Source organism: Palaemon carinicauda, chromosome 7, assembly GCF_036898095.1.
Source record: "Palaemon carinicauda isolate YSFRI2023 chromosome 7, ASM3689809v2, whole genome shotgun sequence".
In the NCBI taxonomy this organism is placed as follows: domain Eukaryota; kingdom Metazoa; phylum Arthropoda; class Malacostraca; order Decapoda; family Palaemonidae; genus Palaemon; species Palaemon carinicauda.
This window is the reverse complement of record NC_090731.1, coordinates 3,209,511-3,236,822: the sequence shown is the minus strand read 5'-3', so window position 1 is coordinate 3,236,822 and position 27,312 is coordinate 3,209,511. Positions and strand designations below refer to the sequence as shown.

Genomic DNA, 27,312 nt, shown 5'->3' with positions numbered 1-27,312 from the left:
AAAGATATATATCAATGTTGTTATCATTTATAAAATATGTTATATTGTTCATTACTTCCATTGTAGTTTATTCATTGGCTCATTTCCTTTCCTCACTGAACCATTTTCCTTGTTGGAGCCCTTGGGCTTATAGCATCCTGCTTTTCCAACCAGGGTTGTAACTAAGCAAATAATAATAATAATAATAATAATAATAATAATAATAATAATAATAATAATAATAATAATAATAATATTGTAGCCAAGATGCACTTTGCCCATGGGTTCATGAGCTTTCAAAATAAGCGGCCCAAGACTTTACAATAAGCTCCCATTAGACATTCGAAAGACTGAAGATATTAAAGCTTCTAAGAAGAAATAGAAGACTTTCTTGTTTTCTAAGTCCTTCGATAATGTGGATGTGACAATAAACGAGCAATGTGCTGAGTGAAATACTGGTTCCTTTTTCCTAACTGCTCACTTCGCAAAATAAGTTTTCGGGTACTCTATTGCATAATAGATAAGTGCAAAGCTTCTAAGCTTTTAATTATTACTGTAATAAAGCTTTTGTACCATAAACAATATTATTAATGCAAATCTTGATCTTTAATTTTGCTTTTACTTTTTAATGCAATAAAGCGGTTTTGTTTGTACCATAAACAATATCATCAATAAAAATCTTGATTTTTAGTTTTATCCCATTCTATCATGAAATCAGTTGGGACAATATCTTGCTATTAAAAGTTTTTGGCAACCTATACTGTAGTGGTTAGCTTGGGCTTTTTAAATCCTTTCATATGCATTGCCCTACTGATGTATACAGATCCCTGCCAGGATTTTGCAATATACCTACATTTATGTCTTGTTGCACCAACTGTCCTAATTTTGGGCTTCAAAATAAATGTTCTGTATTATCTTCTTTGCATATATCACACCCATCGTCTGTGTATTTTCCCTGAAATTTGCATTTAGCTTGAGTACATTTATTTATGCTAAATATCGAAGAATTATACGATAAACTGAATACGGAAGTCCTGTAGAGAGTAGGATTCCATTGCAATATGGAACGGAAGTTACCCGTAAAGTAATGTAAAATAAAGTATATTGTATAACAACTAAACACCCACTTAATATTAGCAGCAGTAATGGTATAAATACTTTAGGGTTTAATGCATTTTATAGGAAATGCAATGCGATTGTAGACATGATAATCAAAGTGAATTACGTTTTTTGATATTTTATGTACTTAAAGTATGTATACGACAAAAATCTTGTAGGCCCTGCAATAATAATAATAATAATAATAATAATAATAATAATAATAATAATAATAATAATAATAATAATAATAATAATAAAGTAGTAAAGTAGGTAAAAATAGAGATGAACTGTTTCAATTGGATGGGTAGTTTAATAATAATAATAATAATAATAATAATAATAATAATAATAATAATAATAATAATAATAATAATAATAAAAGTAAAATAGGTAAAAGTAAAGTTGAATTGTTTCAATTGGATGGGTAGTTGAACCCATTGTTTATGTTTTGATCTGTTAAGCAGACTCGTCTCTTCTGTGGGGTGGTGAACCGAGTCTGGTTTTCACGGGTTACCGTGAACCTCGGAACTGTCATGAGAGCTTCATCATCAAGCAGGGCTCTGGGTTAAACATGTTGCACTGGAAAATAATCTACTATGCGAGACTGAAGCCAAGGAAACATGATAACCGCGAAGATAATGCGAATTCTAAGAAATAAGGTCTTCCTCACGATTTTGATTCTCCTGGGAGTGGCCTATTGTGGACTGTCTCTTTGGTCGGAGGTAAGATTAAGACGTTTATTTTAGTTATTGCTTATCTTATTTATTGTGATTTAGTCCATGACTTTCCTGTCTTCATAGGGCTTCGGATTTTTTATCTTTAGGTTACGGTTCTATTCATGATTGCTATAATATACCCACTATGTGGTAGGTTAGGCTAGGCTATTATGAGTTGAATCTTTACCCGTGCACCGTCCTTGTTAAGCTTTAAACCATCCCTTTATTTCCTCTCCCTGCAAATAAGTCTGCTGTAAAGTTTGTGTCTGCCTCACCTTAGAACAGAATTGTAAGCCATAATTTAAGATGTTTGTCATATAGGAACGTTTGTAGGAGGGTAGGTCAGAGCTAGGAAAGAGTAAAAGCTTTCTAACCTTACCTTACCTTACTTTACCCTACATACCCTCACCAATAAAGAAATGGTTGTATTATTGTACTGTATTACAGGGTAATGTAACCTAGGGAAAAGACTTTTTTTCTATAGAAAAAGGTCTGAAATAGTTAATATACTCTAATTTGTAGCGAAACTGGATGTTTTAGCATTTTCCTCTATGACTTACGTGAGTTGGGGCATAACAACTTTAATATTGATATACCTTTTCCTATTTCAAGTTAAATGTTTACTTTTGGGGGATTGCGTTGTTTGCAATCACTTTTGGAAGCTTTCTGTTACATGCATATTATAATTAACTGTATTTTTAACCAATAAGAGCTTCCATTGATCCTGAATTTTTTACAAGGGCTATTTATCCCCCTCGTCTTCAGTTCCAGCCGACAACAGTCGGTGGAAGTAGCCTCCCACGAAGTTTAATCTATTTAGAAATTTAGTGGAAAATCATCAATTTACGTTGAAAATACTCAAGTTTACAGAAAGTTCTCGACTTACAAACTTCTTAAAGTTCTAAGAAGCTCTTTGTAATGGTGACAGTGGGAATAAAACTGCACAATAATGTGTAGTACTGATCCTTATGATGAAGGCATGATTGTTAGAATTAACTGCTTACCTAGTACTATGTACAGAATTACAAGAACAGCATATCAATTACAGTTCATTAAATAGCACTCTTCTGTTTTCCCTTTGTTCGTTCACGGGCTTTATTTCTTTTAACATTCGCAGTTCCCTTAATCCTTTGGAAGTAAATTGATCTACATTATGCATTCCAACGTTCATGTTCATTTGTAAACAAATTTCTTTTAACATGACTAAAGTCTATTCCATTTCATCCCAGTATAATGAAATAGTAAATAGTTGTGTGAAATTCTGGCCTAAGATAAGCCTAACCTAACTCCCATAGTTACAATTAGCAGTTACCCCTTTTACCCCCAAAGGATGTACTGGTACGTTTCACAAAACTCATCTCTTTCCCCCCATGGACGTACCGGTACGTCCTTGCAAAAAAATGCTATTTAAAATTTTTTTTTGCATATTTTCGCCCATTTTATTGAGAAAATTCAGGCATTTTCCAAGAGAATGAGACCAACCTGACCTCTCTGACAAAAATTAAGGCTGTTAGAGCAATTTAAAAAAAAATATACTGCTAAATGTGCTTGAAAAAAAAATAATCCCCTGGGGGTTAAGGGTTGGAAATTTCCAAATACCCTGGGGGTTAAAGGGTTACAAGTCAACAAATAGACCTGTTTCTCATGGAATACATATCAGGTTATTGCGAATGTTTTTTGGCTTACTGTATTGAATGATATACTGTAGTTTTATTACAGTATTTCTTTATCTTATTAAGGTATACAAACTGTATTTGTTTGTATCTGAATGTAAGTTGAGGCCCTTTTGTATAGCTGTTGTTGTTCATATGAAAGTATGAAAGGTCCTAGAAATAATGACCCACACAATTCGCGTGTGTATTTCATCCTTGTACCGCTTTCCAGAACAGAGGAATAGTGAGATCATGTTTATTTGTGGAGCGTGATGTGAATCGTAGGTCATGCTAATACTTTAATTGATGAATATACTTTGTATTTCTAGTCAAATACGCAACCCATATAGAGTATTTTCAGTTACTTGGGATCTTATAAAAACAGTGAGGAGACCCTACGGGAAACCAGGATTTTTGTGTGGAATACTATAAAAGGGTGATTTGCAGCAACAATATTGGTTAGAAATTCATAATAAACCCAAGATAACCAGTTGGAAAAATATATGGTTCATGTAGCCTAAGTGGCTTGAAATTTAAGTATACTGTAATTACCTATACTGTACAGGGTAATTCATATCTCGTCTTTCAGGTGGTTTTTGCTCCGCCATAGATCACTCCGTTCGCAAGTAAACTTGATCTCGCTGCTCCTCTGTTCTTGCAAGCGGTACATGGATGAGCTGTGTGTACTAATCATTTCAGTCATAATTTGGGGGTTAATTTTTGACTTGTAGATGAACAATATCTATATACCGAACGGGAGCTTTTTCAATATAGAAATCAGTCACCGAAATCGTTAGTTACACTTAAATTTCGAAATGGACTTTACGATACTTCCTTTTGGAGAATTCTTCTTGTGACAGTAGCCATGAGGAGGGTGGGAAAAAATGGCTGTTGTAGAACAATACTGTATTCAGGAACTTGTATATAGGCTAAATATTTTGAAGCTCTTAATTGTTTAAAAACTCTAGGTAATGATTGTCATACCAAAAAAAAAAAAGCTGGCATGCCTATGCACATTAACAATGAGTGTCCCAAAAGGAAACAATGGTCTTAGACAATGAAGTGGTGTTTGAAATCTAATCAATACGTAAGTTATGCTCCAACCCCATTAGTCGTACCGCTCAGAGAAAAATGCCAAACTAGCCAGCACTCTTCTATTCCTTATAGCAAATTGTCTTGATCCCCCCATTGTAACAGTTATGGGGATCCTGATGGGAAATGGGGTAGTGGTTGGAGAAACACCAAAAAAAAAAAAGGAATTTCTGGCCATAGGAATAGTAAGAAATGCAATAGTAAATAAACGATAAACCAGTGGGAAAAAAATACAGTATGGTAAATATGATATAGTACTTAATTTTCAATATTAATCTTACCCGATAATCATGTAGCTGTCAACTCTGTTGCCGACAGAAATCTACGGTCGGGATACGCCAGCGATCGCTATACAGGTGGGGGTGAACACCACAGCGCCATCTGTGGTCAGGTACTCCAGTACTTCTTGTCAACACCACCTCAATTTTTCCTCTGTCGTGCCTCCGGCTAGACCTACATGGATACGCTGTTGATTCTGGAGTTATTGCTCACGATTTGGTGATGTATTTGCTCTAGAGTTTAGCCTTCGCTATTCAGGAAGCTATATCATTAGCTTAGCAAGTTTTTGGAATTAATTTGATTTAATTTTTTATTTAATTTTGGTACGAAGAGAGTATGAACTCTCTTTCACTTTTAAATGGCCGACCCTTCCCTTAGACGGAAGTGTTGGTGTCGAAGAGAGTATAGACTCTCTTAATTTTGCTTAACAAAGTTATAGATTTATTTTATATCTCTCCGCCTTTTATAGGCCTCTTTGATTAACTTCCTTTTATTATAAACTTATTAAAATTAATTTTTATATTTGTTTATATTCGACCTTTCCTAATAGTAGGCGGTCTTTTCTTGGAACCGAAGTTAATTAACATTGAGCCCGTCATTTCGTTTTTACCTGTTAACATATTATGCTATTTTAATGTTTTTGAAAGAATTTCTTTGATAGTCTTGTACTGTTTTCAAAGTTGAACTAACGTTTTGTTTTGTCTCTGCAGTTGTTGACGTTCAGAACGTTCAACTTGCGCTCTATCGTTACGATAGAGAGAGAGTCTATCACGGTGTCACGTTGCAGTAAGAGTAAACCGATTCTAGCGTTTTGTTCATTCTTTCTTAGCTTAAATGGTTTTAATTCTAATAAAGGAACTTTTTATTTGGGAAATCTTTCAGTTTTTTCCTTTAACAATAATATGTTTTAACGATATATATAATTGGGCTCTTCTCTCAGGTGCTAAGTCAAGAGAGAGAGAGAGAGAGATAGAGACGGAGGGAGAGAGAGGAGGATAAACGTTTCGTTCAAGCGGGTAACGTTGTTATCGTTTTTGCTCTTCTCCCTAGTCTCTTTAGGGGAAGAAGGTAAACGTTTCTAGAGTTTTATTCTTGTTCTCAGGCTTTATGCGGTGAGAGATTTTAAACGTAGTTTATTTGATCTAGTGTTTAGTCTCTTTTCCAGCCACTGAATTATTTATCTTTCATTATGTTTTTCTGTTACATTGTAATACTGTTTTCGCAATTACTAACTTTTAATGAAGGATAGAATTGCGTGTTTCAGGTACAAACCACTTAAAGTTTCGAGTTCAGTGAAATAAGTGCAAACAGAAAATCAAAAGTGATAAAGTGATAAGCGCAAAGTGTTACAGTGTTGCGTTCGAGGGTTCGTCTGTTCGTGCCAGTTGTTCGCCTAGTCTGGGACCTCTTACAAGCTCCCAAGCCCAGGGGAGAAGTAATGTCGAAGGACTTATGGGTTCAGCAGGCCTTGATCGACGAACAGACGTTTCCCTCCGTGGTTTCGGGTGTTACCAACTCACGTAGCCGACGTGATCACCCCACCCACACAAAGACGAGAGAGCCCTTTTATTCCTCGTCTGCGGAAGAGGTTTCTCGCAGAAACCATGGACCAAATCTTGCAGCTTTTAAGTGCAAGTCGGTCCCTTCCGCGCAAGTCCAACTCCTAGGTGGTGCCATTAGCACTGGGTCAGTTCGGACTTGCTGCAGTACGACAACTGCACACCTCCCAGAGAGGCAAGGTGGTATCGCAACAGACAGTAACTCCGTCTGTTGCCGCACCAGCTGTTTTAGACCCTCAGTTTCAACGGACAGTAGCTCCGTTTGTTGTTGTCTTTCTTAAACTCTAGTGGTCTATGCTGCAGACAATGCAGTCTCAGCTTGCGGTGTTGATGCAGGAGTTTCAGGCAGAGAAGGTTAGCACACCTCCTCCTGCGAGCGCTCATGAGGCAGCCGCCTCAACTCCACCTCTGCGCAGTCCACCCTGCCAGACGTATGATGTTGAGGTTCCTCAACCTACCTCCACGCGTGAGCTGCCGCATTGGGAGTTGCCAGATACCAGCGCTGTGCAGCAACCTCCACTTTCCTTGAGGCAGGAGCCTCTTGCTATGCGGCAACCTCCTCAACACTTGAGGCAGGAGCCTTATGCTTTGCAGCAACCTCCTCTACCCTTGAGGCAGGAGCTTCATGTGTTGCGACAACCTCCTCCATCCTCGAGGCAGCAACCTCTTGCGTTGCGGCAACCTCCACCATCCTTGAGGCAGCAACCTCAACTCTTGCGGCAGCCACCTCCACTCTTGAGGCAAGAACCTCAACTCTTGAGGCAAGAGCCTCAACTCTTGAGGAACCTCATGCTATGAGGCAGCCGCCTCAACGCATGCAGCAACCGCATTCTTCACAGCATGAGCCTCTCTCTGCGCAGCTACCTCCTCAACCCTTGAGGCAGACGCAACTCTTGAGGCAGGAACCTCTCAGGAGCCTCATGCTATGCGGCATCCTCCTCAAACCATGAGGCAGGAGCCTCATGCTATGCGGCATCCTCCTCAACCCATGAGGCAGGAGCCTCATGCTATGCGACATCCTCCTCTACCCATGAGGCAGCCTCATGCTATGCGGCATCCTCCTCAACCCATGAGGCAGGAGCCTCATGCTATGCGGCATCCTCCTCAACCCATGAGGCAGGAGTCTCATGCTATGAGGAGCCTCATGCTATGCGGCATCCTCCTCAAACCATGAGGCAGGAGCCTCATGCTATGCGGCAACCGCCTCAACCCATGAGGCAGGAGCCTCATACTATGCGGCATCCTCCTCAACGCATGCGGCATAAGCCTCATCCCTTGCAGCTTGAGCCTCATCCCATGCAGCATGAGTCTCATACCATGCAGCATGAGTCTCATACCATGCAGCATGAGCCTCATCCCATGCAGCATGAGCCTCATCCCATGCAGCATAAGCCGCACGCCATGCAACATGCTCTGCTTACCTTACAGCATGCTCTACATACAGCATGCTCTGCATACCTTACCGCATGCTTCTCAGTCACACATCTTTGGTTGTTGCCAACTCACTAGACTGTCAAGCAGTTTCATAACGTTGCCTTCTAGTCTGCTGCTTTTGCACCAGTGAAACCCTCACTGAGAGAACTTAGCTTTTCTCGGATATGGTTCCTGTAGATGAGAAAGTGCTATTCTCCCTCCTTCTGATTTTCCCTTGAGGACTCTGTCATTTGGAGAGGAGCCTTTAGCTGCTTAGCCTCCTATGGACTTTTATTTAAGCATAGCATGCTTCCAGGGAGGGTAATGGTTCCACTTCAGTCGCTAACCCCGTCTGTTACCACACCTGCTCCCATAGACCTTGAGCTGTGTTGCAAGACATGCAGTCCAAGCTTAGTCCTTGTTAGAGGATTTTTTGTTTACGAAGTCAGTGTGTCACTGGGAAGACGTTCAACAACCAGCAGAAGTGACTTGTTGTGACGCAGTGCGGCAACCTCAGCAACCCGATAAGGAGTTGTCTGTACGACCCAGACAGTCTAGACAGCTTCGGGTTGTCACTGTACTTCCTCGCTTCCCCATGGTTGACAGTTCACAGACTGTGCAGCAGTACCATGATCTTGTGTCCGGCTCCGTCAGACGACTAGCTTTTAAGAGCTCCCACAAGTCGTCGCTGTCTGGAGATTCTCAGATGGACTATGGATCTGACCAAGGAACTGGGCCTCCTGGTCAATTTTGAGGAGTCCCAGCTCGTCCCATCCCAGACCATTGTCTACCTGGGTATGGATCTTCAGAGTCGAGCTTTTCGGGCTTTTCCGTCGGCCCCAAAGATATACTAAGCCCTAGATTGCATCCAGAGCATGCTGAGAAGGAACCGATGCTCAGTCAGGTAGTGGATGAGTCTAACAGGGACACTTTCATCGCTGGCCCTGTTCATCGAGTTAGGGAGACCCCACCTCCCCCCCTTCAGTATCATCTAGCGGCTCACTGGATAAAGGACATGACGCTAGAGACGATCTCAGTTCCTGTTTCCGAAGAGAGGAGGTCTACTCTCACGTGGTGAAAGAACAGCTTTCTTCTCAAGGAAGTCTACCTTTGGCTGTTCAGAAACCCGACCGCCGTCTCTTCTCTGACGCATCAGACACGGGCTGGGGTGCGACTTTGGACGGACAGGAATGCTCGGGAACATGGAATCAGGAGCTAAGGACACTTCACATCTATTGCAAGGAGCTGTTGGCGGTTCATCTGGCCTTGATAAACTTCAAGTCCCTCCAGCTTAACAAGGTGGTGGAGGTGGACTCTGACAACACCACAGCCTTGGCTTACATCTCCAAGCAGGGAGGGACTCATTCGTGGAAGTTGTTCTAGATCGCAAGGGACCTCCTCATCTGGTTAAAAGATCGAAAGCTCACGCTGGTAACGAGGTTCATTCAGGGCGATATGAATGTCATGGCAGATCGCCTTAGCCGAAAGGGTCAGGTCATCCCCACAGAGTGGACCCTTCACAAGAATGTTTGCAGCAGACTTTGGGCCCTGTGGGGTCAGCCAACCATAGATCTGTTCGCTACCTCGATAACCTAGAGGCTCCCGTTGTATTGTTCTCCGATTCCAGACCCAGCAGCAGTTCACGTGGATGCTTTTCTGCTGGATTAGTCCCATCTCGACCTGTATGCATTCCCGCCGTTCAAGATTGTCAACAGGGTACTTCAGAAGTTCGCCTCTCGCAAAGGGACACGGCTGACGTTGGTTGGCTCCGCTCTGGCCCGCGAGAGAATGGTTCATAGAGGTACTGCAATGGCTGGTCGACATTCCCAGGACTCTTCCTCTAGGAGTGGACCTTCTACGTCTACCTCACGTAAAGAAGGTACATCCAAACCTCCACGCTCTTCGTCTGACTGCCTTCAGACTTTCGAAAGACTCTCAAGAGCTAGGGGCTTTTCGAAGGAGGCAGCCAGAGCGATTGCCAGAGCAAGGAGGACATCCACTCTCAGAGTCTATCAGTCTAAAGGGGAAGTCTTCCGAAGCTGGTACAAGGCCAATGCAGTTTCCTCATCCAGTACCACTGTAACCCAGATTGCTGACTTCCTGTTACATCTAAGGAACGTAAGATCCCTTTCAGCTCCTACGATTAAGGGTTACAGAAGTATGTTGGCAGCGGTTTTCCGCCACAGAGGCTTGGATCTTTCCACCAACAAAGATCTACAGGACCTCCTTAGGTCTTTTAAGACCTCAAAGGAACGTCGGTTGTCCACTCCAGGCTGGAATCTAGACGTGGTCCTAAGATTCCTTATGTCATCAAGATTTGAACCTCTCCAATCAGCCTCTTTTAAGGACCTCACATTAAAAACTCTTTTCCTCGTGTGCTTGACAACAGCTAAAAGAGTAAGTGAGATCCACGCCTTCAGCAGGAACATAGTTTTCACATCTTAAACGGCTACATGTTCCTTGCAGCTCGGTTTTTTGCTAAAACGAGCTTCCTTCACGTCCTTGGCCTAAGTCGTTCAAGATCCCAAGCCTGTCCAACTTGGTGGGGGACGAACTGGAGAGAGTACTTTGCCCAGTTAGAGCTCTTAGGTACTATCTAAAAAGGTCATAACCTTTACGAGGACAATCAGAAGCCTTATGGTGTGCTATCAAGAAGCCTTCTCTTCCAAGGTCTAAGAACTCAGTTTCTTACCTATTCAGGCTCCTGATTAGGGAAGCACATTCTCATCTGAAGGAAGAAGACCTTGCTTTGCTGAAGATAAGGACACATGAAGTGAGAGCTGTGGCTACTTCAGTGGCCCTCAAACAGAACCGTTCTCTGCATAGTGTTATGGATGCAACCTATTGGAGAAGCAAGTCAGTGTTCGCATCATTCTATCTCAAAGATGTCCAGTCTCTTTACGAGAACTGCTACACCCTGGGACCATTCGTAGCAACTAATGCAGTAGTAGGCGGGGGCTCAGCCACTACATTCCCATAATCCCATAACCTTTTTAAACTTTCTCTTGAATACTTTTTATGGGTTGTACGGTCGGCTAAGAAGCCTTCCACATCCTTGTTGATTTGGCGGGTGGTCAATTCTTTCTTGAGAAGCGCCGAGGTTAAAGGTTGTGATGAGGTCCTTTAGTATGGGTTGCAGCCCTTTATACTTCAGCACCTAAGAGTCGTTCAGCATCCTAAGAGGACCGCTACGCTCAGTAAGAAAGACGTACTTAATAAAGGCAGAGTAATGGTTCAAGTCGTCTTCCTTACCAGGTACTTATTTATTTTATGTTATTTTTGAATAACTAATAAAATAAAATACGGGATACTTAGCTTCTTTGTTAACATGTATGCTGGTCTCCACCCACCACCCTGGGTGTGAATCAGCTACATGATTATCGGGTAAGATTAATATTGAAAAATGTTATTTTCATTAGTAAAATAAATTTTTGAATATACTTACCCGATAATCATGATTTAATTGACCCACCCTTCCTCCCCATAGAGAACCAGTGGACCGAGGAAAAAATTGAGGTGGTGTTGACAAGAAGTACTGGAGTACCTGACCACAGATGGCGCTGTGGTGTTCACCCCCACCTGTATAGCGATCGCTGGCGTATCCCGACCGTAGATTTCTGTCGGCAACAGAGTTGACAGCTACATGATTATCGGGTAAGTATATTCAAAAATTTATTTTACTAATGAAAATAACATTTTCCAGCCACTTACATGAACCACGTGCAATATTTGTTCCTACATGGATATGTTTCCCAGTCATTTAAATGGGTATGCTTTTGGCCATTTTGTTACGACGAAGAAATCTTGTGGGTATGGCAACGATGTAGGGCTGCACTATGTTCCCACCAGCATCTTAGTGTGATGAGGCTAGTGTAAACGCAGCCACTTAGTTGGTCGCTGTGGCAGCCTAATGTCTATTACTCTCCTTTCATGGTGCTTTGTTTGAAATGATTACTCTGCTTCTCAGAATGAATGTTAAACCAGTGTTTATGATAACCTGTGACATGTAACAGTCTTAAAGGTTGTCCTTGCGGCACATTCATGAGTTATGTTGAAATTAATCCTCGTTCCTTGTGTCCTACATGCAAGAGAAAAAATGTTATTTGAATTCCCCTTGTGATTTTTGCAAGGAATGTAAGTCTTCTCTTTGGGAAAAATATAACATCTGTAGAAAGAAGAAAGGTAAACTATATTGTTCCCCGGCTACAGCTTCCTCGAAAGGAGGGGAGAAGCTAAAGCATTCTTTCTAACCCTGAGCTTACCTTGTCTGATCCTTCATTATCAGTGTTTTCTGGGACGCAGATATCAAAGGAGGATGGCCAGTCCTTTGTTCATGCCCTCGTAAGTGAGGCCGAGAATGCCAAGAGTGATCGTGATTCTCTAGCGTCTGCTGCTTTACAGACTGAGGATAATGCCTCTGTAGAAGTGCCCTTAACTTTGCCGGATTTTGAGAGCCTTGTCCGTTCTCCATCCTCTCAGACGAATGTTTTGATTTACGAGCAGTTGAATATAGATGTGGTGGATCAAGCATACGTCGCGTCGATCTAAAAGTGCCCGAAATATGTCTCCCTATACACCACCTATAATTTAGAAGGCTTCATACTGTTCATCCTTGAGAGCTTCTCAACTTCTCGAGAACAAGCTCTTCCTGTGACCCCAGAGGGCCTTACTAAAAAAAGCGTCCCCCAGGAGGGAGGTAGTGAAACAGGCTTTTCCCAGTAAACTACTAAAATTCCCTGATACCCCACAAGTTTCCACAGGATTGGCTTCTTTAGAGAAGGTAGTAGTCTTTCTCGTAATAAAACATCTAATCAAAGAGATAGAGCAACTATTCTTTACATTGGTTTGTATTGAAGTATCTCTCCCATCCTTCGTACGAGGGAAAGGATAGAGAGAGACTTGCATTCCCATAAATCATATATACGAAAATTACAGGACTTACAATATGGTAGAATTAAGGTTCTCCTAGACCCTCCACTCTCCCTAGTGGAGGCCTAACCTAACACCTCTGACATCTATGCTCAGGTAGGAGGTTGAATAGGAGTCAGGACATTTGCTCCTCTCCAGGACCAAAGTATGGAAGGTCCTCAACTTATATAAACTTAATAGGTTCCAAGAAGCTGTTTGTAAGTAGAATTTTGTTAAATTTTGGACCAGGGGAGGCCTAACCTGACAACCTTGCATGCAACTTCCAGCTACAAAAGTCAACATATAGTCCCATTTAAAGGTCGCTCATGAATGGCAGAGGCAAGGGACAGTGACATTGCCCTGGCAATCAGGACAATGCCCTAGAGACTGACCATATATTATATGATCAGCGCCCAAGCCTCCTCTCCACCCAAGCTAGGACCAGGGAGGGCCAGGCAAGTGGCTGCTGATGACTCAGCAGATAGGCCTATAGGCTCCCCCAACCTTAGCTCACAAGGATGGTAAGGTTGCAGACACTAATGGCACTAAAGAGTCTGAGCGGAACTCGATCCCCCGACTGGCAAACACCAGGCAGAGATGTTACCAATCAGGCCACAACAACCTCATATGAAATAGATATCAGACTTTTGCAAATTTCATTTTGCTTGCTATATTAAGTGATATAATATTGTTTTATGGCAGTATTTTATTATCTTATCACAATATACAAACTTTCTTACATTGGCACTTTATGGGTCAGAGAAACCAGCCAGTTTGGTTCATAGGGACTACTACACCACCTTGGAATGTCTCCTATTAAAGGTCAATGGTTTGTATTATGTATAAGAACAAATCATAAATTATTAGATCTATTTTAACTTGAATAACCCGATTCGACCACCCCGCTAGTCGTAGACAAAATGTCAAAGTGAAGGTTAGCTCTACCTATAAGGCATGCAGGGTTTCTCCCGCCACCTGGCAGCCAGCTGTTTTTACCTTTTTAAGAGCTTAACGGCTGGTTCCAGCTTCGCTGAAGTTATACGCCTATTTAAGGTCTCGAGTTTGTACGCCTATTTAAGATCTCGAGTTTGTATAGATAGGAAAAATACAAATTAAAGAATTTGTGATCATTTTTCAGAGTGGTTACCTTGTGGTTTAAGCCTTTTTTAATATAATTGGTCATGTAGAGGGTTTTTTTTTACTTACTTAATTTGATGGCTGCTTTTCCGGTCCCATACAGCAAGGGAACCCCACTCTCTACAGGACCTCCACTGTCGTTTTACCTTGTTTGTTCACAGTATTTATCTTTTCAAGTCACTTGGTGTTCATTTATTGTTAAATAGTCATTGTCAAAAGACTCGTGGAATAAGTCTTCAGTTTCCTCTTGAAAGCCTTAATGTCTTCAATCATTTGAATGTTTTGTGGGAGCTTGTTATATAGACTCGGGGTCGCATATTTAAAGGCTCTGGAGCCCAAAGTGGACATAACCAGGTTTTTTTTTAAATAAATACAGTAATCCAAAAACAAGGAGTATTCCATCATTAAGTAATGGCAGATATGCCTTAATGGCACCAAAATCAGTTGGAAAAATACAGTAGTTAGTGTCTTTTGGGAAAACTTGGTTTTTGGTTGGGGGAAAACTTAAACAGAGCCAGGTAACTATGATGTGCCCACTTAACCGAGCAAGGGGAACCAGATCATCTTCTGTACTTCGATTTATTTTATCCTAACGACCATCTCTTTCCTAACTTTATCTGCGATGTCATATTGCTTACAAAACCTTTAATAAAAAAGATTGGTGTCATACATTTACTGTACATAATTCCTCTTTGGTGTCATACATTTACTGTACATAATTCCTCTTTGGTGTCATACATTTACTGTACATAATTCCTCTTTGGTGTCATACATTTAATGTACATAATTCCTCTTTGATGTCATACATTTACTGTACATAATTTCTCTTTGGTGTCATACATTTACTGTACATAATTCCTCTTTGGTGTCATACATTTACTGTACATAATTCCTCTTTGGTGTCATACATTTACTGTACATAATTCCTCTTTGGTGTCATACATTTGCTGTACATAATTCCTCTTTGGTGTCATACATTTACTGTACATAATTCCTTACCTTGAGTTTGGGAGGTTTAAGGCTTAGGCTCTTTGTATCGGGGTTACAGGGAGACGTTGGGTCCAATACTGTTATACATGCATATACCAAGGCACTTCCCCCAATTTTGGGGTTAGCCGACATCAACAAATGAAACAACAACATAAAGGGGACCTCTACTCTCTACGTTCCTCCCAGCCTGACAAGGGACTCAACCGAGTTCAGCTGGTACTGCTATAACTATAATTTGGTGACTACATTTTAGCAACTTTGAGCTGGAAGTTTTGGTGCTGCACATGTCGGTAATTAGATTTGCATAACTACCACTGGCAATTAATTTTGTAGATAAATTTTTAAAACCTATTCAGGTGAATGAAGATATGACAAAGGTATGGCTATAATATTGCTCTTTCATTCTGCTATGGAGTAAATTGCTTTGGAGATCCTCTATAACCTGTAAATGTTCGGGGTATGTTGACCTGTAACCTGTATTAGGATGAACAAATAATTTTTGTGAATGAATGAGTAGTGCACAAAACCCTTCACTGAAAATCTCTATAATATCTTTAGGTATCATTGAATTTTTCTTTCCTCCAAAGCGCAGTAAAATGCTTGATTAGTAGTACAAGAGTATAAACATTTCTGGGTGTATTCACAAGTGGAACTAAAAACATTCTTTATTAATTTCTTAATTTTTTCACCAATCAAATACACACCAGACAATGGTTGTCCTCTTGTATTTTGAACTCTCTTTTGACTCCTCCACTTCAACAACTGTACCAAACCCACCAATAGCTGATTAATTTTGGATGTCATTTTCTTTGACTTCTGAACTGACCTCAATTAATCAAGAAGTTGGTCGCATCCTGGTAATATCCTCTTTGAAGACCTTTTGGAGTAAACAATTCATGAAGAGGAGCATTTACTGCACCTCTACATAATCTCTAGTACAACTAGCATTTTTAGGAACTTTAAACTGAACGGTTGCAAGTTTGCAGATTGACTTGCTCTAAAGACACACAGGTCAAGGGGTGACTTGTTGCTATTGTACATAATTATGGTTGTCATATCACTATCTACTTGAAGAAATTGTCAATTTAAATCATTGAGTCAATTCAGTTAAGCATTAATTTTTTTTTGTTAGGCTGGAATGATTTTATTCCATTACAGTATATACAACCAAACTCTTCCAATCAGCTTTGCAAGCATCTAAGAATTTTATCTTGGAGTGGATGAACTATCATAATGATTAATACATTAACCTCACGGCTATTTATCACATTGACAGGTTAATTTGTCATCCTGCTCTCAGATAATTATAATTTTCAATGTGTTTAAAGAAAAAAACACTGATTTACAAAACAACAATTTTTCAATATTTAACTTAGCCGGTGATTATATAGCTGCAACTCTGTTGCCCGACAGACAACTCTACGGTAAAAACTCGCCAGCGATCGCTACACAGGTTGCGGGTGTGCCCAACAGCGCCATCTGTCGTCCAGATACCCAGTACTCAATGTAAACAAAGACTCAATTTTCTCTCTGTCGAGCTATCGACAAGACGTACTTACTCGCTGTTGCTAAACTGGAGTTTTTTCACAACTAATTGGTGAAGTACTTTATTCTAGTTTTGAGCTTTCGCTATGCAGGTGTTTTATCTTCATCTTAAATCTTGAACTCGTTTTGGATAGATTTAATTATGGTGACAAAGAGAGTATGGACTTTCTTTCACTTTTAAATGGCCGACCCTTCCCTTAGACGGAAGTGTGTTTAGGCTTTTAGTAATTGTCTTATCACGTTATAGATTTTCCTCTATATATTTTATATCTCTCCGCCTTTATTAGGCCTCTTCGATTAACTTTCCATTTATTATAAACATATAAAAATAATTTTAATGTTTTGTTTATATAGACCTTTCCTGAGAGTAGGCGGTCCTAACTTGGAAACCGAAGTTAATCAACGTTGAGCCCTTTATATCGTAATTAGCTTTTAAAGAGCTAAGGATTTAAAACTTTTTAAATGTAATATTTTATGAAAGAATTTCTTTGATAGTCTTCGTACTGTTTTCAAAGATGAACTAACGTTTAGTTTATTTATGCTACGCAGTTGTTGACGTTCAGGACGTTCAACATGCGCTCTATCGTTACGATAGAGAGAGAGTGTATCACGGTTTCACTTTGCAATAAGAGTAAATCGATTCTGACGTTTTGTTCATTCTTTCTTAGCTTAAATGTTTTAAATTCTATTTTAAAGGAACTTTTTATTTGAAAAACCTTTCAGTTTTTTCCTTTAGTCAAATAACATGTTTTTTTGACGAAATATAATTGGGCTCTTCTCTTAGGTGCGAAATCAAGAGAGAAAGAGAGAGAGAGAGATAGAGACGGAGGGAGAGAGAGGAGAGAAAACGTTCCGTTCAAGCGGGTAACGTTGTTCTCGAGTTACTCTCGTCCCTAGTCGCTGTACGGGGAGGAAGGATAAAACGTTTTTAGTTTTTTATTCTCGTCCCCAGGCTATGTGCGGTGAGAGATTGAAAACGTAGTTATATGAACTAGTGTTTAGTCTCTTTCCCAGCCACTGATTTTTTTATCTTAAAATATGTTTTCTGTTTTTTGCTGGTATTAATGAGCTTGCATTATACGACTGATTTCGCAATTACTACCTTTTAATGAAGGGTAGAATTGCGTGTTTCAGGTAGAAATCAGTAAAAGTTTCGATTTCAGTGAAATAAGTGCAAAACAGAAAATCGAAGTGATAAAGTGATATGCGCAAAGTGTTACAGTGTTGCGTCCGAGGGTTCGTCTGTTCGTGCCTGTCGTTCAACTAGTCCGGGACCTCTTGCATGCTCCCAAGCCCAGGGGAGAAGTAATGTCAAACGACTTATGGGTTCGAGAGGCCTTGATCAACGAACAGACGTTTTCCCTCTATGGTATCGGGTGTATCTTACCAAGATCTCCCCTACCATAAGACGAGAGAGACGTTGTTTCTCCTCGTCATCCGAAGGCTTTTCGCATAAGAAACCTGTCACAAGGTTTCGAAGCCCTTAAGCGAAAGTCAGTCCTTTCAGGACAGGTCCAGCGTCCTGGTCACAACCATTAGGACAGCTCTGACCCTATGCAGTCATCGGATAACTGCTCGCCGCCTAACAAAAGCGTAACACAGACTCCGAGAGTCTTTTTTTGTTGGCAAAGTGTTGCGGTCACAGACGTTACCCTCGTCTCTTACCACAACCATTTCCGTTGATCCTTAATGGGTTGTATGGCAAGACATGCAATATATGCTTGCCTCCCTTATGGAAGACTATTCTGCCGATTAGTCCGTTGAGTCTAGCCGTTTATCTCATCGATATCCTGGCTTTCAGCCAACCTAACGTTCCTTTGTGCTTACTGTTGACGTTGGCGTAGCTTAGTCACGTCAGTCAGGTTGTTTAGAACCACACTCGATGCGGTCTCGTGTGGTTTTTCAGCCGCATTTGGACGTTAGGCCACTTGCTGATGCTCCTGTTGACGTTCAAGACGTTCACTAACAATCGGAGTTGACTTGTTTTGACGCTGTGCGTCAACCTCCGCATTCTAGAGTTGTTTTGACTGCTCAGTCTAGGCAGTCAAAGCAGTCTCGAGTGGACGCTGTGCGTCCTCACGCACCTGTTGTGGTTGACAGTTCAGTTGTTGACAGTTCACAGACTGTCAAGCAGTTACATGACGTTGCGTTCTGGTCCGCTACTAATGTACCAGTGAGTGTGGACTCTGCTTGTAAAGCAGCATTGCCACCACGGTAGGTCTCTCCCTTGCTTGAGACTCAGCCTTTATTGGACAAGGTTCCTGTAGATGAGGAAGTTGCTGTTCCCCCTCCTACTGATATTCCCTTGAGGACTCTGTCAGATGGAGAGGAGCCTAAAGCTGCTTAGCCTCCTATGGACTTTAATTAAATCATGATGATTTTTTTAAGGATCTTTGTCCGGATCTTTTTGTAACTGCTGCTCCTCGTTCGCCTAAACGTCAGAGCTTACACTAGGCCTAGCTACTTCGAAGCCGTTGTTTTTAAGCTAGTGCTCTCTTGCTCTCCTAGAGAGCTTTACGTTGGCTAGGCGACTGGTTTTTCACCAGGAGGAGTTTGGGGGATACAGCCTTTGCTTTCCCTTCTTTTAAACTGGTTTATAGAGCGAGAGTCTGATATGACACGAGAGAAGTTCTCGGCTTGGGAGTTCATGCCTCTGCCCAGATAGACTTCTCAATTCTCGTAGACTCTCCCTGGCGCCTGGCCAGGAGACGCTCCAAGTTGTTTACAGGTCAACTTCACAGCTGTTTTCGAGCCTTTGAAGTTTTGCTGTACAATTATGTCATGCATAACAAGGCTTTCAGGGATGGTAAACGGTACCGCCTCAGTCGTTAACCCCGTCTGTTGCCACACCTGCTCCCGTAGACCCTAAATGGGCTTTGCTGCAAGACATGCAGTCCAAGCTTGCGTCCTTGATAGAGGACTTTAATGCGGAGAAGGTTGCTACCGAACCTTCTGGCCAACAACCTTCCAACCGGTCGGTTGTGCGCCCTGTTGACGCTGAGGTAACCTACTCGCGTCTGCCAGTTGAGGTGGTTCCACCACCGATGCGACCCAGTGTGGGTTGCCAGCCGCACGTTGACGTTAAGCGACGCTCGGAGGTGGTTGTTGACGTTCAGGACGTTCAACAACCAGCAGAGGTGACTTGTTTTGACGCAGTGCGTCAACCTCAGCAACCCGGTAGGGTGTTGACTGCACAACCCAGACGGTCTAGACAGTCTCGGGTTGACGCTGTTGCGTCCGGCTCCGTCACGCATCCACCAGTGCGACCGGACTCAGCGAGCCAGACGTTGCCCACTCCGTTGCCGTTTCCTCATCAGTTTTCGGATGAGGAACCCTCTGATGAGGACGTTGCTGAACAACAAGACGATCAGCCCCCAGAATAGATCAAGCCCTGCTATCCATCCAGAAGATGCTGAAGAAGGAACGCTGCTCAGTCAGGCTGTGGATGAGTCTGGTAGGGACGCTGTCATCCGTGGAACAATTTGTGTCACTAGGAAGACTACACCTCCGTCCTCTTCAATACCATCTAGCTTTTCACTGGAAAAAGGACAAGACGCTAGAAGCGGTCTCGATCCCGGTTTCCGAAAAGATAAAGTCTTGTCTGACTTGGTGGAAGGACAATATCAACCTAAGAGAGGGTCTTCCCCTGGCTGTTCAGACTCCCAACCACGTTCTCTTCTCGGACGCATCGGACGTGGGCTGGGGCGCGACACTAGACGGTCGGGAATGCTCAGGACTGTGGAACTCGAGTCAGAGGAGCATGCATATCAACTGCAAGGAGCTGTTGGCAGTACATCTGGCCTTGAAAAGCTTCAAGTCTCTCCTTCGAGGCAAAGTGGTGGAAGTTAACTCGGACATCACCACGGCCTTGGCGTACATCTCCAAACAAGGAGGTACCCACTCACTGACGTTGTACGAGATCGCAAGGGACCTGCTTATCTGGTCAAAAGGTCAAGACATCTCCCTAGTAACGAGGTTCATCCAAGGCGACTTGAACGTCATAGCAGATTGTCTCAGTCGGAAAGGGCAAGTAATTCCAACCGAATGGACCCTCCACAAGGATGTGTGCAAGAGACTTTGGGCCACTTGGGGTAAAACCATCCATAGATCTCTTTGCAACCTCGCTGACCAAGAGGCTTCCAATCTATTGCTCTCCAGTCCCGGACCCAGCAGCAATACATATAGATGCTTTCCTCCTAGATTGGTCACATCTGGATCTCTACGCATTCCCACCGTTCAAGATTGTCAACAAGGTACTGCAGAAGTTCGCCTCTCACGAAGGGACAAGGTTGACGTTAGTTGCTTCCCTCTGGCCCGTGAGAGAATGGTTCACCGAGATACTTCGATGGTTAGTAGACGTTCCCAGTAGTCTTCCTCTAAGGGTAGACCTTCTACGTCAGCCACACGTAAAGAAGGTACTCCAAAGCCTCCACGCTCTTCGTCTGACTGCCTTCAGACTATCGAAAGACTCTCGAGAGCTAGAGGCTTTTCGAAGGAAGCAGCCAGTGCGATTGCTAGAGCAAGGAGAGCTTCTTCCATTACAGTCTACCAATCGAAGTGGGAAGTCTTCCGAGACTGGTGCAAGTCAGTTTCTGTATCCTCGACCAGTACCTCTGTAGCCCAAATAGCTGTTTTTCTCTTATACCTGAGAAAAGGACGATCCCTTTCAGCTCCCACTATCAAGGGCTACAGAAGCATGTTTGCATCGGTCTTCCGGCATAGAGGCTTAGATCTTTCCAAACATAAAGATCTGCAAGACCTCCTTAAGTCTTTTGAGACCACCAAGGAGCGTCGTTTGGCTACCCCTGGATGGAATTTAGACGTGGTACTAAGATTCTTCATGTCAGACAGGTTGGAGCCGTTACAATCAGCCTCCCTGAAAGATCTCACTCTTAAGACTTTTCCTGGTATGCTTAGCCTCGGCTAAAAGAGTCAGTGAGATTCATGCCTTCAGCAAGAACATAGGATTTTCGTCAGAAAAAGCCACTTTTTCGCTACAACTTGGTTTTCTAGCCAAAAATGAGCTGCCTTCTCGGCCTTGGCCTAAATCTTTCGATATCCCCAGCTTATCGGAGATCGTAGGCAATGAACTAGAAAGAGTCTTATGCCCTGTTAGAGCTCTTAAGTTCTATTTAAAGCGTACTAAACCTTTACAAGGCCAATCTGAAGCTTTATGGTGTTCAGTTAAGAAACCATCCTTGCCTATGTCAAAGAATGCTTGGTCAGACTTTATCAGATTGTTAATACGAGAAGCTCATTCACATCTGAGTGAGGAAGACCGAACTTTGCTTAAGGTGAAGACGCACGAAGTTAGAGCTGTAACAACTTCCGTGGCCTTTAAGCAAAATATATCTCTGCAAAGTATAATGGACGCAACCTATTGGAGAAGCAAGTCAGTGTTCGCGTCATTTTACTTGAAAGATGTCCAGTCTCTTTACAAGAACTGCTACACACTGGGACCATTCGTAGCAGTGAGTGCAGTAGTGGGTGAGGGCTCAACCACTACAATTCCCTAATTCCATACCCTTTTAATCTTTCTCTTGAAATGTTTTTATTGTTGTTTTCTGGGTTGTCCGGAAGGCTAAGAAGCCTTTCGCATCCTGGTTGATTTGGCGGGTGGTCAAAGTCATTTCTTGAGAGCGCCTAGATTAGGGGTTTTGATGAGGTCCTGTTGTATGGGTTGCAACCCTTGATACTTCAGATCCTAGGGGTCGATCAGCATCCTAAGAGGATCGCGAGGCTCCGTAAGGAAGACGTACTTAAAAGGCAGAGTAATTGTTCAAGTCGACTTCCTTACCAGGTACCTATTTATTTTGTTTTTGTTATTTTGATAACTTCTAAAATGAAATAAAAACTCTTAGCTCATAAAAGTGTAAACATATATTGCTGGTCTCTACCCACCCCCCTGGGTGTGAATCAGCTATATAATCACCGGCTAAGTTAAATATTGAAAAATGTTATTTTGATAATAAAATAAATTTTTGAATATACTTACCCGGTGATTATAAATTAAAGGACCCTCCCTTCCTCCCCAATAGAGACGCAGTGGGACCAGGAGAAAATTGAGTCTTTGTTTACATTGAGTACTGGGTATCTGGACGACAGATGGCGCTGTTGGGCACACCCACAACCTGTGTAGCGATCGCTGGCGAGTTTTTACCATAGAGTTGTCTGTCGGGCAACAGAGTTGCAGCTATATAATCACCGGGTAAGTATATTCAAAAATTTATTTTATTATCAAAATAACATGTTTGTCAATGTCTATGGCAAACTTGAGGAGGAGAGAGGAGACATCCACTCTCTACAAGTCAAAGAGAGAAAGTGACTAGTTCATCACTCTGTGAGCTTGTACTGTGTACAGGTGGCTGGTACCCCTAGCCACCCCGTACTCAATCTCTGGAAAGGGTTGCCACCTCGCACCAAAAAGTGTATTTGGCTACCTTCCAGCTTTGCCAAAAGAATATCCATTTATAAATAACGCAAGATTTGTATTAGTGGAAAATACAAATTATCTACGATTGTCATATTTACAAATTTTAGACATCACTAAAAGAGCCATACAGGTATACTAATAATTTTTTTTTCCCACAGAACTCTAGTGCCGTTAATGATAACGAGGGTGAAGTTGCCGGCAGAGCAGAATTTCGATGGGGTCCAGAAGTAGGAAATGGCACAGGAAGTGATAAAGTGACCACATGCCGAAATTCAATCCAAGGAAAAGTCCTTTTAGCAGATGACCAAGGCAAGTAGTTATTGTGACATAATGTAAGCTGTTCTATGACTTACTGTTATTGTTATTATTATTATTACTAGCTAAGCTATAACCTTAGTGGGAAAAGCAAGGTACTATAAGACCGAGGGCTCCAACAGGGAAATATAGCCTAGTAAGGAAAGGAAATAAGGAAATGAAACGATAATAAAAATTGATAATTAAAAAAGTATTTAAGAAAAAGTAACACCAAAACACATTTTATATATAAACTATAAAGAGACTTGTCCTTCTCTTCAACATAAAAATATTTGTAGGAAATTTTAGCTTTTGTTAGGCCCATGATTGTTGTTTAGTACAAGAATCTATTTCATCTGAATTGATGGCCATTTTTATTGGCTTATCTGTAACTGAATCCATTTTCTAATTTATATTTTTTTTAAGTGTAGCTTGTAATGTTAAAGGATTATATGCCTTCAGGAATGATCTTTAGGAGTGGTTACTTATTGTATTTCTAGAACTGGAGAATACATTGTACTATACATGGAGAGATGTTTGGAATACTGTACTGTAGTATTCAGGAAATATTGAATGATGTTTAATATTTGACATATGATGATTTAACCCTTTTACCCCCAGGCTATTTGGAACTTTCCAACCCTTAACCCCCAGGCATTTTTTTTTTCAAGCACATTTTGCAATATATAATTTTTAACCCTTTTACCCCCAAAGGACGTACTGGCACGTTTCACAAAAGCCATCCCTCTACCCCCATGGACATACCCGTACGTCCTTACAAAAAAATGCTATAAAATTTTTTTTTTTTTTCATATTTTTGATAATTTTTTGAGAAAATTCAGGCATTTTCCACGAGAATGAGACCAACCTGACCTCTCTATGACAAAAATTAAGGCTGTTAGAGCAATTTAAAAAAAATATACTGCTGGGAAAAAAATAACCCCCTGGGGGTTAAGGGTTGGAAATTTCCAAATAGCCTGGGGGTAAAAGGGTTAAATTGCTCTAACAGCCTTAATTTACGTCATAGAGAGGTCAGGTTGGTCTCATTCTTTTGGAAAATGCCTGAAGTTTCTCATAAAGTTATCAAAAATATGCAAAAAAAAATGTAAATAGCAGTTTTTCAATATTAAACTTACCCGATAATCATGTAGCTGTCAACTCCGTTGCCCGACAGAATTCTACGGAAGGGATACGCCAGCGATCACTATACTAGAAGGGGGTGTACTCACCAGCGCCACCTGTGGCCAGGTACTGCAGTACTTCTTGTTGACACCACCTCAATTTTTCCTCTGTCGTGCTTCCGGCAAGACGTTCATGGATACGCTTATAATTTTGGAGTCTTGTTCACGGTTTTTGGTGAAGTATTGCTCTAAGATTTCAGCTTTCGCTATACTGGAAACTTTTCTATTAGCTTAGATAGCTTTTATATTGATTTGATTAATGGTTAACGATCTTTTGCTTTATTTGGAATCCCCCTTGACTAGCTCTTTGATTCAAGATGTCCGACCTTTCTCAAGCCCCTCCCCATAGACGATGTAGGACTTGTAATAGGCGTATTCCGAAGGCCTCGGTTGATCCTCACACCGCTTGTTCCGACTGTAGGGAAAGATCCTGTCAGTTGGAAGATCGATGTGAGGAATGCGCCGGACTTTCGGAACTTGAGTTTGTTCGATTCCTTAAATATACCACTAAGTTAGAGAGAGAGAGAGTTAGGAGGAGTTCTGCTCGCTCTTCGCTTTATTCCTCATGATCCTCAACCTTTTCCTCCCCCTGTAGTGGCTACCCCCGAACCTACTATTTGTGCTCAGCCTGATATGTCCGATGTTTTGCGTGCCATTCAGGCTTTAGGTGACAAAGTGGAATCGGTAGTGAGTGACCACAAGTTCCTCTTGGCGGACGTCAAGGAACTTAAAGTCAAAAGTGCAGTGGGAAGTGGTAGTGCCAGTGCTGTGCCGAGTGCTAGTGTCAGTGCGGTGCCGAGTGCTAGTGTCAGTGTCAGTGTTGTGCGTGAGGGTACTTCTGTGCGTGCCAGTCGTCCTCCCAGTCCGGGACCTCTTGCAAGCTCCCAAGCCCAGGGGAGAAGCAATGTCGAAGGGCAAAAGGGGTCGGCAGGCCTTGATCGGCGCACAGAAGTATCCTCGGTGGTTGCGGGCGTGTCTTACAGAGACCGTCACTCCCACCCGCAGACGATTGAGCCCTTATTTTCCTCGTCTGCAGAAGAAATTTCGGGGAGAAAACGCTGGACTCAGGTCTCAAGACCTCTTAAACGTAAAGTCCAGACCTCAAGAGTTCAACAACCCGGATGCAGTCATTGGGTTAGCTCTGACTCTCCGCAGTCATCAGGTGACTGCACACCTCCTAAGAGAGGTAAGGCGATGCCTCAACAGACCTCATCTTCTGTTAAGGCTTTGCCTCAACAGACCTTATCGTCTGTTGATCCCAAGATGACTTTGCTGCAGTCCATGCAGTCGCAGCTTGCGGTCTTAATGCGTGAGTTTCAGGCAGAGAAGGTTACACCTCCTCCTGCGAGCGCTCCTCCTCACCGCAGTCCAGTCTGCCAGACGTACGAAGTTGAGGTTCCTCAAGCTACCTCCATGCGTGAGCTACCGCGTTGGGAGTTGCCAGTTACCAGCGTTGTGCAGCAACCTCCACCTTCCTTAAGGCAACCTCAACAATGGGAACAGGAGTCTTATGCCTTACATCCTCCTCTTCCTTTGAGGCAAGAGTTTCTTGCAGTTAGACCATCTTCGAGGCAACAACCTCTTGAGGTACGACAACCTCTACCATCCTTGAGGCAGCCACCTCAGCACTCGCAGCTGCCACCTCCACTTTCCTCAAGGCGAGAACCTCAACTCTTGAGGCTAGCACCTCAAGAACCTCAACTCGTGAGACAGGAACTGCGTTCTGCGCAGCCGTTACCTCAACTCTCGCAGCTCACACCTCAAGAACCTCAACTCGTGAGACAGGAACCTGCTACTGCGCATCCACCTCAACCCTTGAAGCAAGCGCAACTCTTGAGACAGGAAACTCATGCTAGGAGTCAACCACCTCAACGCATGCACCTACCTTCTTCTACTCTACTTGACCAGTCTTTGCAGCCTGAACCTCAGGTTTTAATACAGTCGCCTCTCTCCACACTTGCTCCTCAAACCGCCGCAGAACCTCCTTCATCCCAGCCTCTTGACTTTGTCGTTACCAGCCCCTCATCCTCTTCAACAGAGACTTGAGGATGAAACCGCAAGTGTTTATGCACCCGCTTGTCAGGATTCTGCTGTTCAGCACACCGCTGTAACTTTACCTCTCGCTTCGCAACACTCAGGTGATGAGGTTTCTGAGGAGGAAGCTGCGCACCTAGATGATCCCTCTTCGGACGTGGAGGAACCCAAGTCTTCTCCTCCCTCCATTGACTTTCGCAAGGTCCTGGCTCTTTTCAGAGAGGTTTACCCGGATCATTTTGTTTCTGCTACCCCTCGCTCTCCTCCATCTGAGTTTTCTCTAGGCATGCAAACTGTTAAGTCGGCCTATACTAAGCTCGTCTTTGCTAGATCCTCTAAGAGAGCTTTAAGAATGTTAGGGGATTGGTTGCAGTCCAAACAGCAACTAGGGAAGACTTCTTTTATGTTCCCTCCTACTAAGCTGACTTCTAAGGCGGGCGTATGGTATGCCACAGGAGAGGAACCAGGCTTGGGAATCCCTGCCTCTGCCCAGGCTGACTTCTCAAGTTTGGTCGACTCTCCACGTAGATCGGCTATGAGGCGCTCTAAGGTCTGCTGGACCTTTTCCGACTTAGACCACTTCTTAAAGGGTATATTTCGTGCCTTTGAGATTTTCAATTTTCTCGACTGGTGCCTGGGGGCCTTGAGCAAGAAGACTGCCCCTGCTGACAAGGACTCAGCCATGCTTATAATGTCCTGTATGGATAAAGCAATTCGGGATGGGTCCGGCGAACTTGCCTCAATGTTTGTTTCAGGAGTACTCAAGAAAAGGGAACAACTTTGCACTTTTCTTTCTACTGGCATCACCTCTTGTCAAAGGTCTCAGTTACTTTTTGCTCCGCTTTCTAAGTTCCTGTTCCCCGAAGAGCTTATCAAGGATTTGTCTGCGGCCCTTATTCAGAAGGACACTCATGACCTTGTGGCCTCTTCAGCTCGTAAGGCTAAGGTTGCTCCTTCAGTTCCCAGAACTTACCGCACCCCAGTGGCCGATACTCCTGC

General features: G+C 42.5%; 1 protein-coding gene across 1 annotated transcript in view; it reads left to right on the top strand.

Annotated features, from left to right (window-relative positions):
- Nucleotides 1-1,537: 1,537 nt before the first annotated feature.
- The window catches only part of LOC137643811 (SREBP regulating gene protein), a 41,571-nt gene continuing 15,796 nt past the window's right edge, over nt 1,538-27,312 (top strand). The window contains exons 1-2 of the mRNA XM_068376498.1: nt 1,538-1,802; nt 22,963-23,113. Of these exons, the coding sequence (XP_068232599.1) occupies nt 1,701-1,802; nt 22,963-23,113 (253 nt within the window). The 5' untranslated portion in view covers nt 1,538-1,700. The remainder of the gene's footprint in view (nt 1,803-22,962; nt 23,114-27,312) is intronic.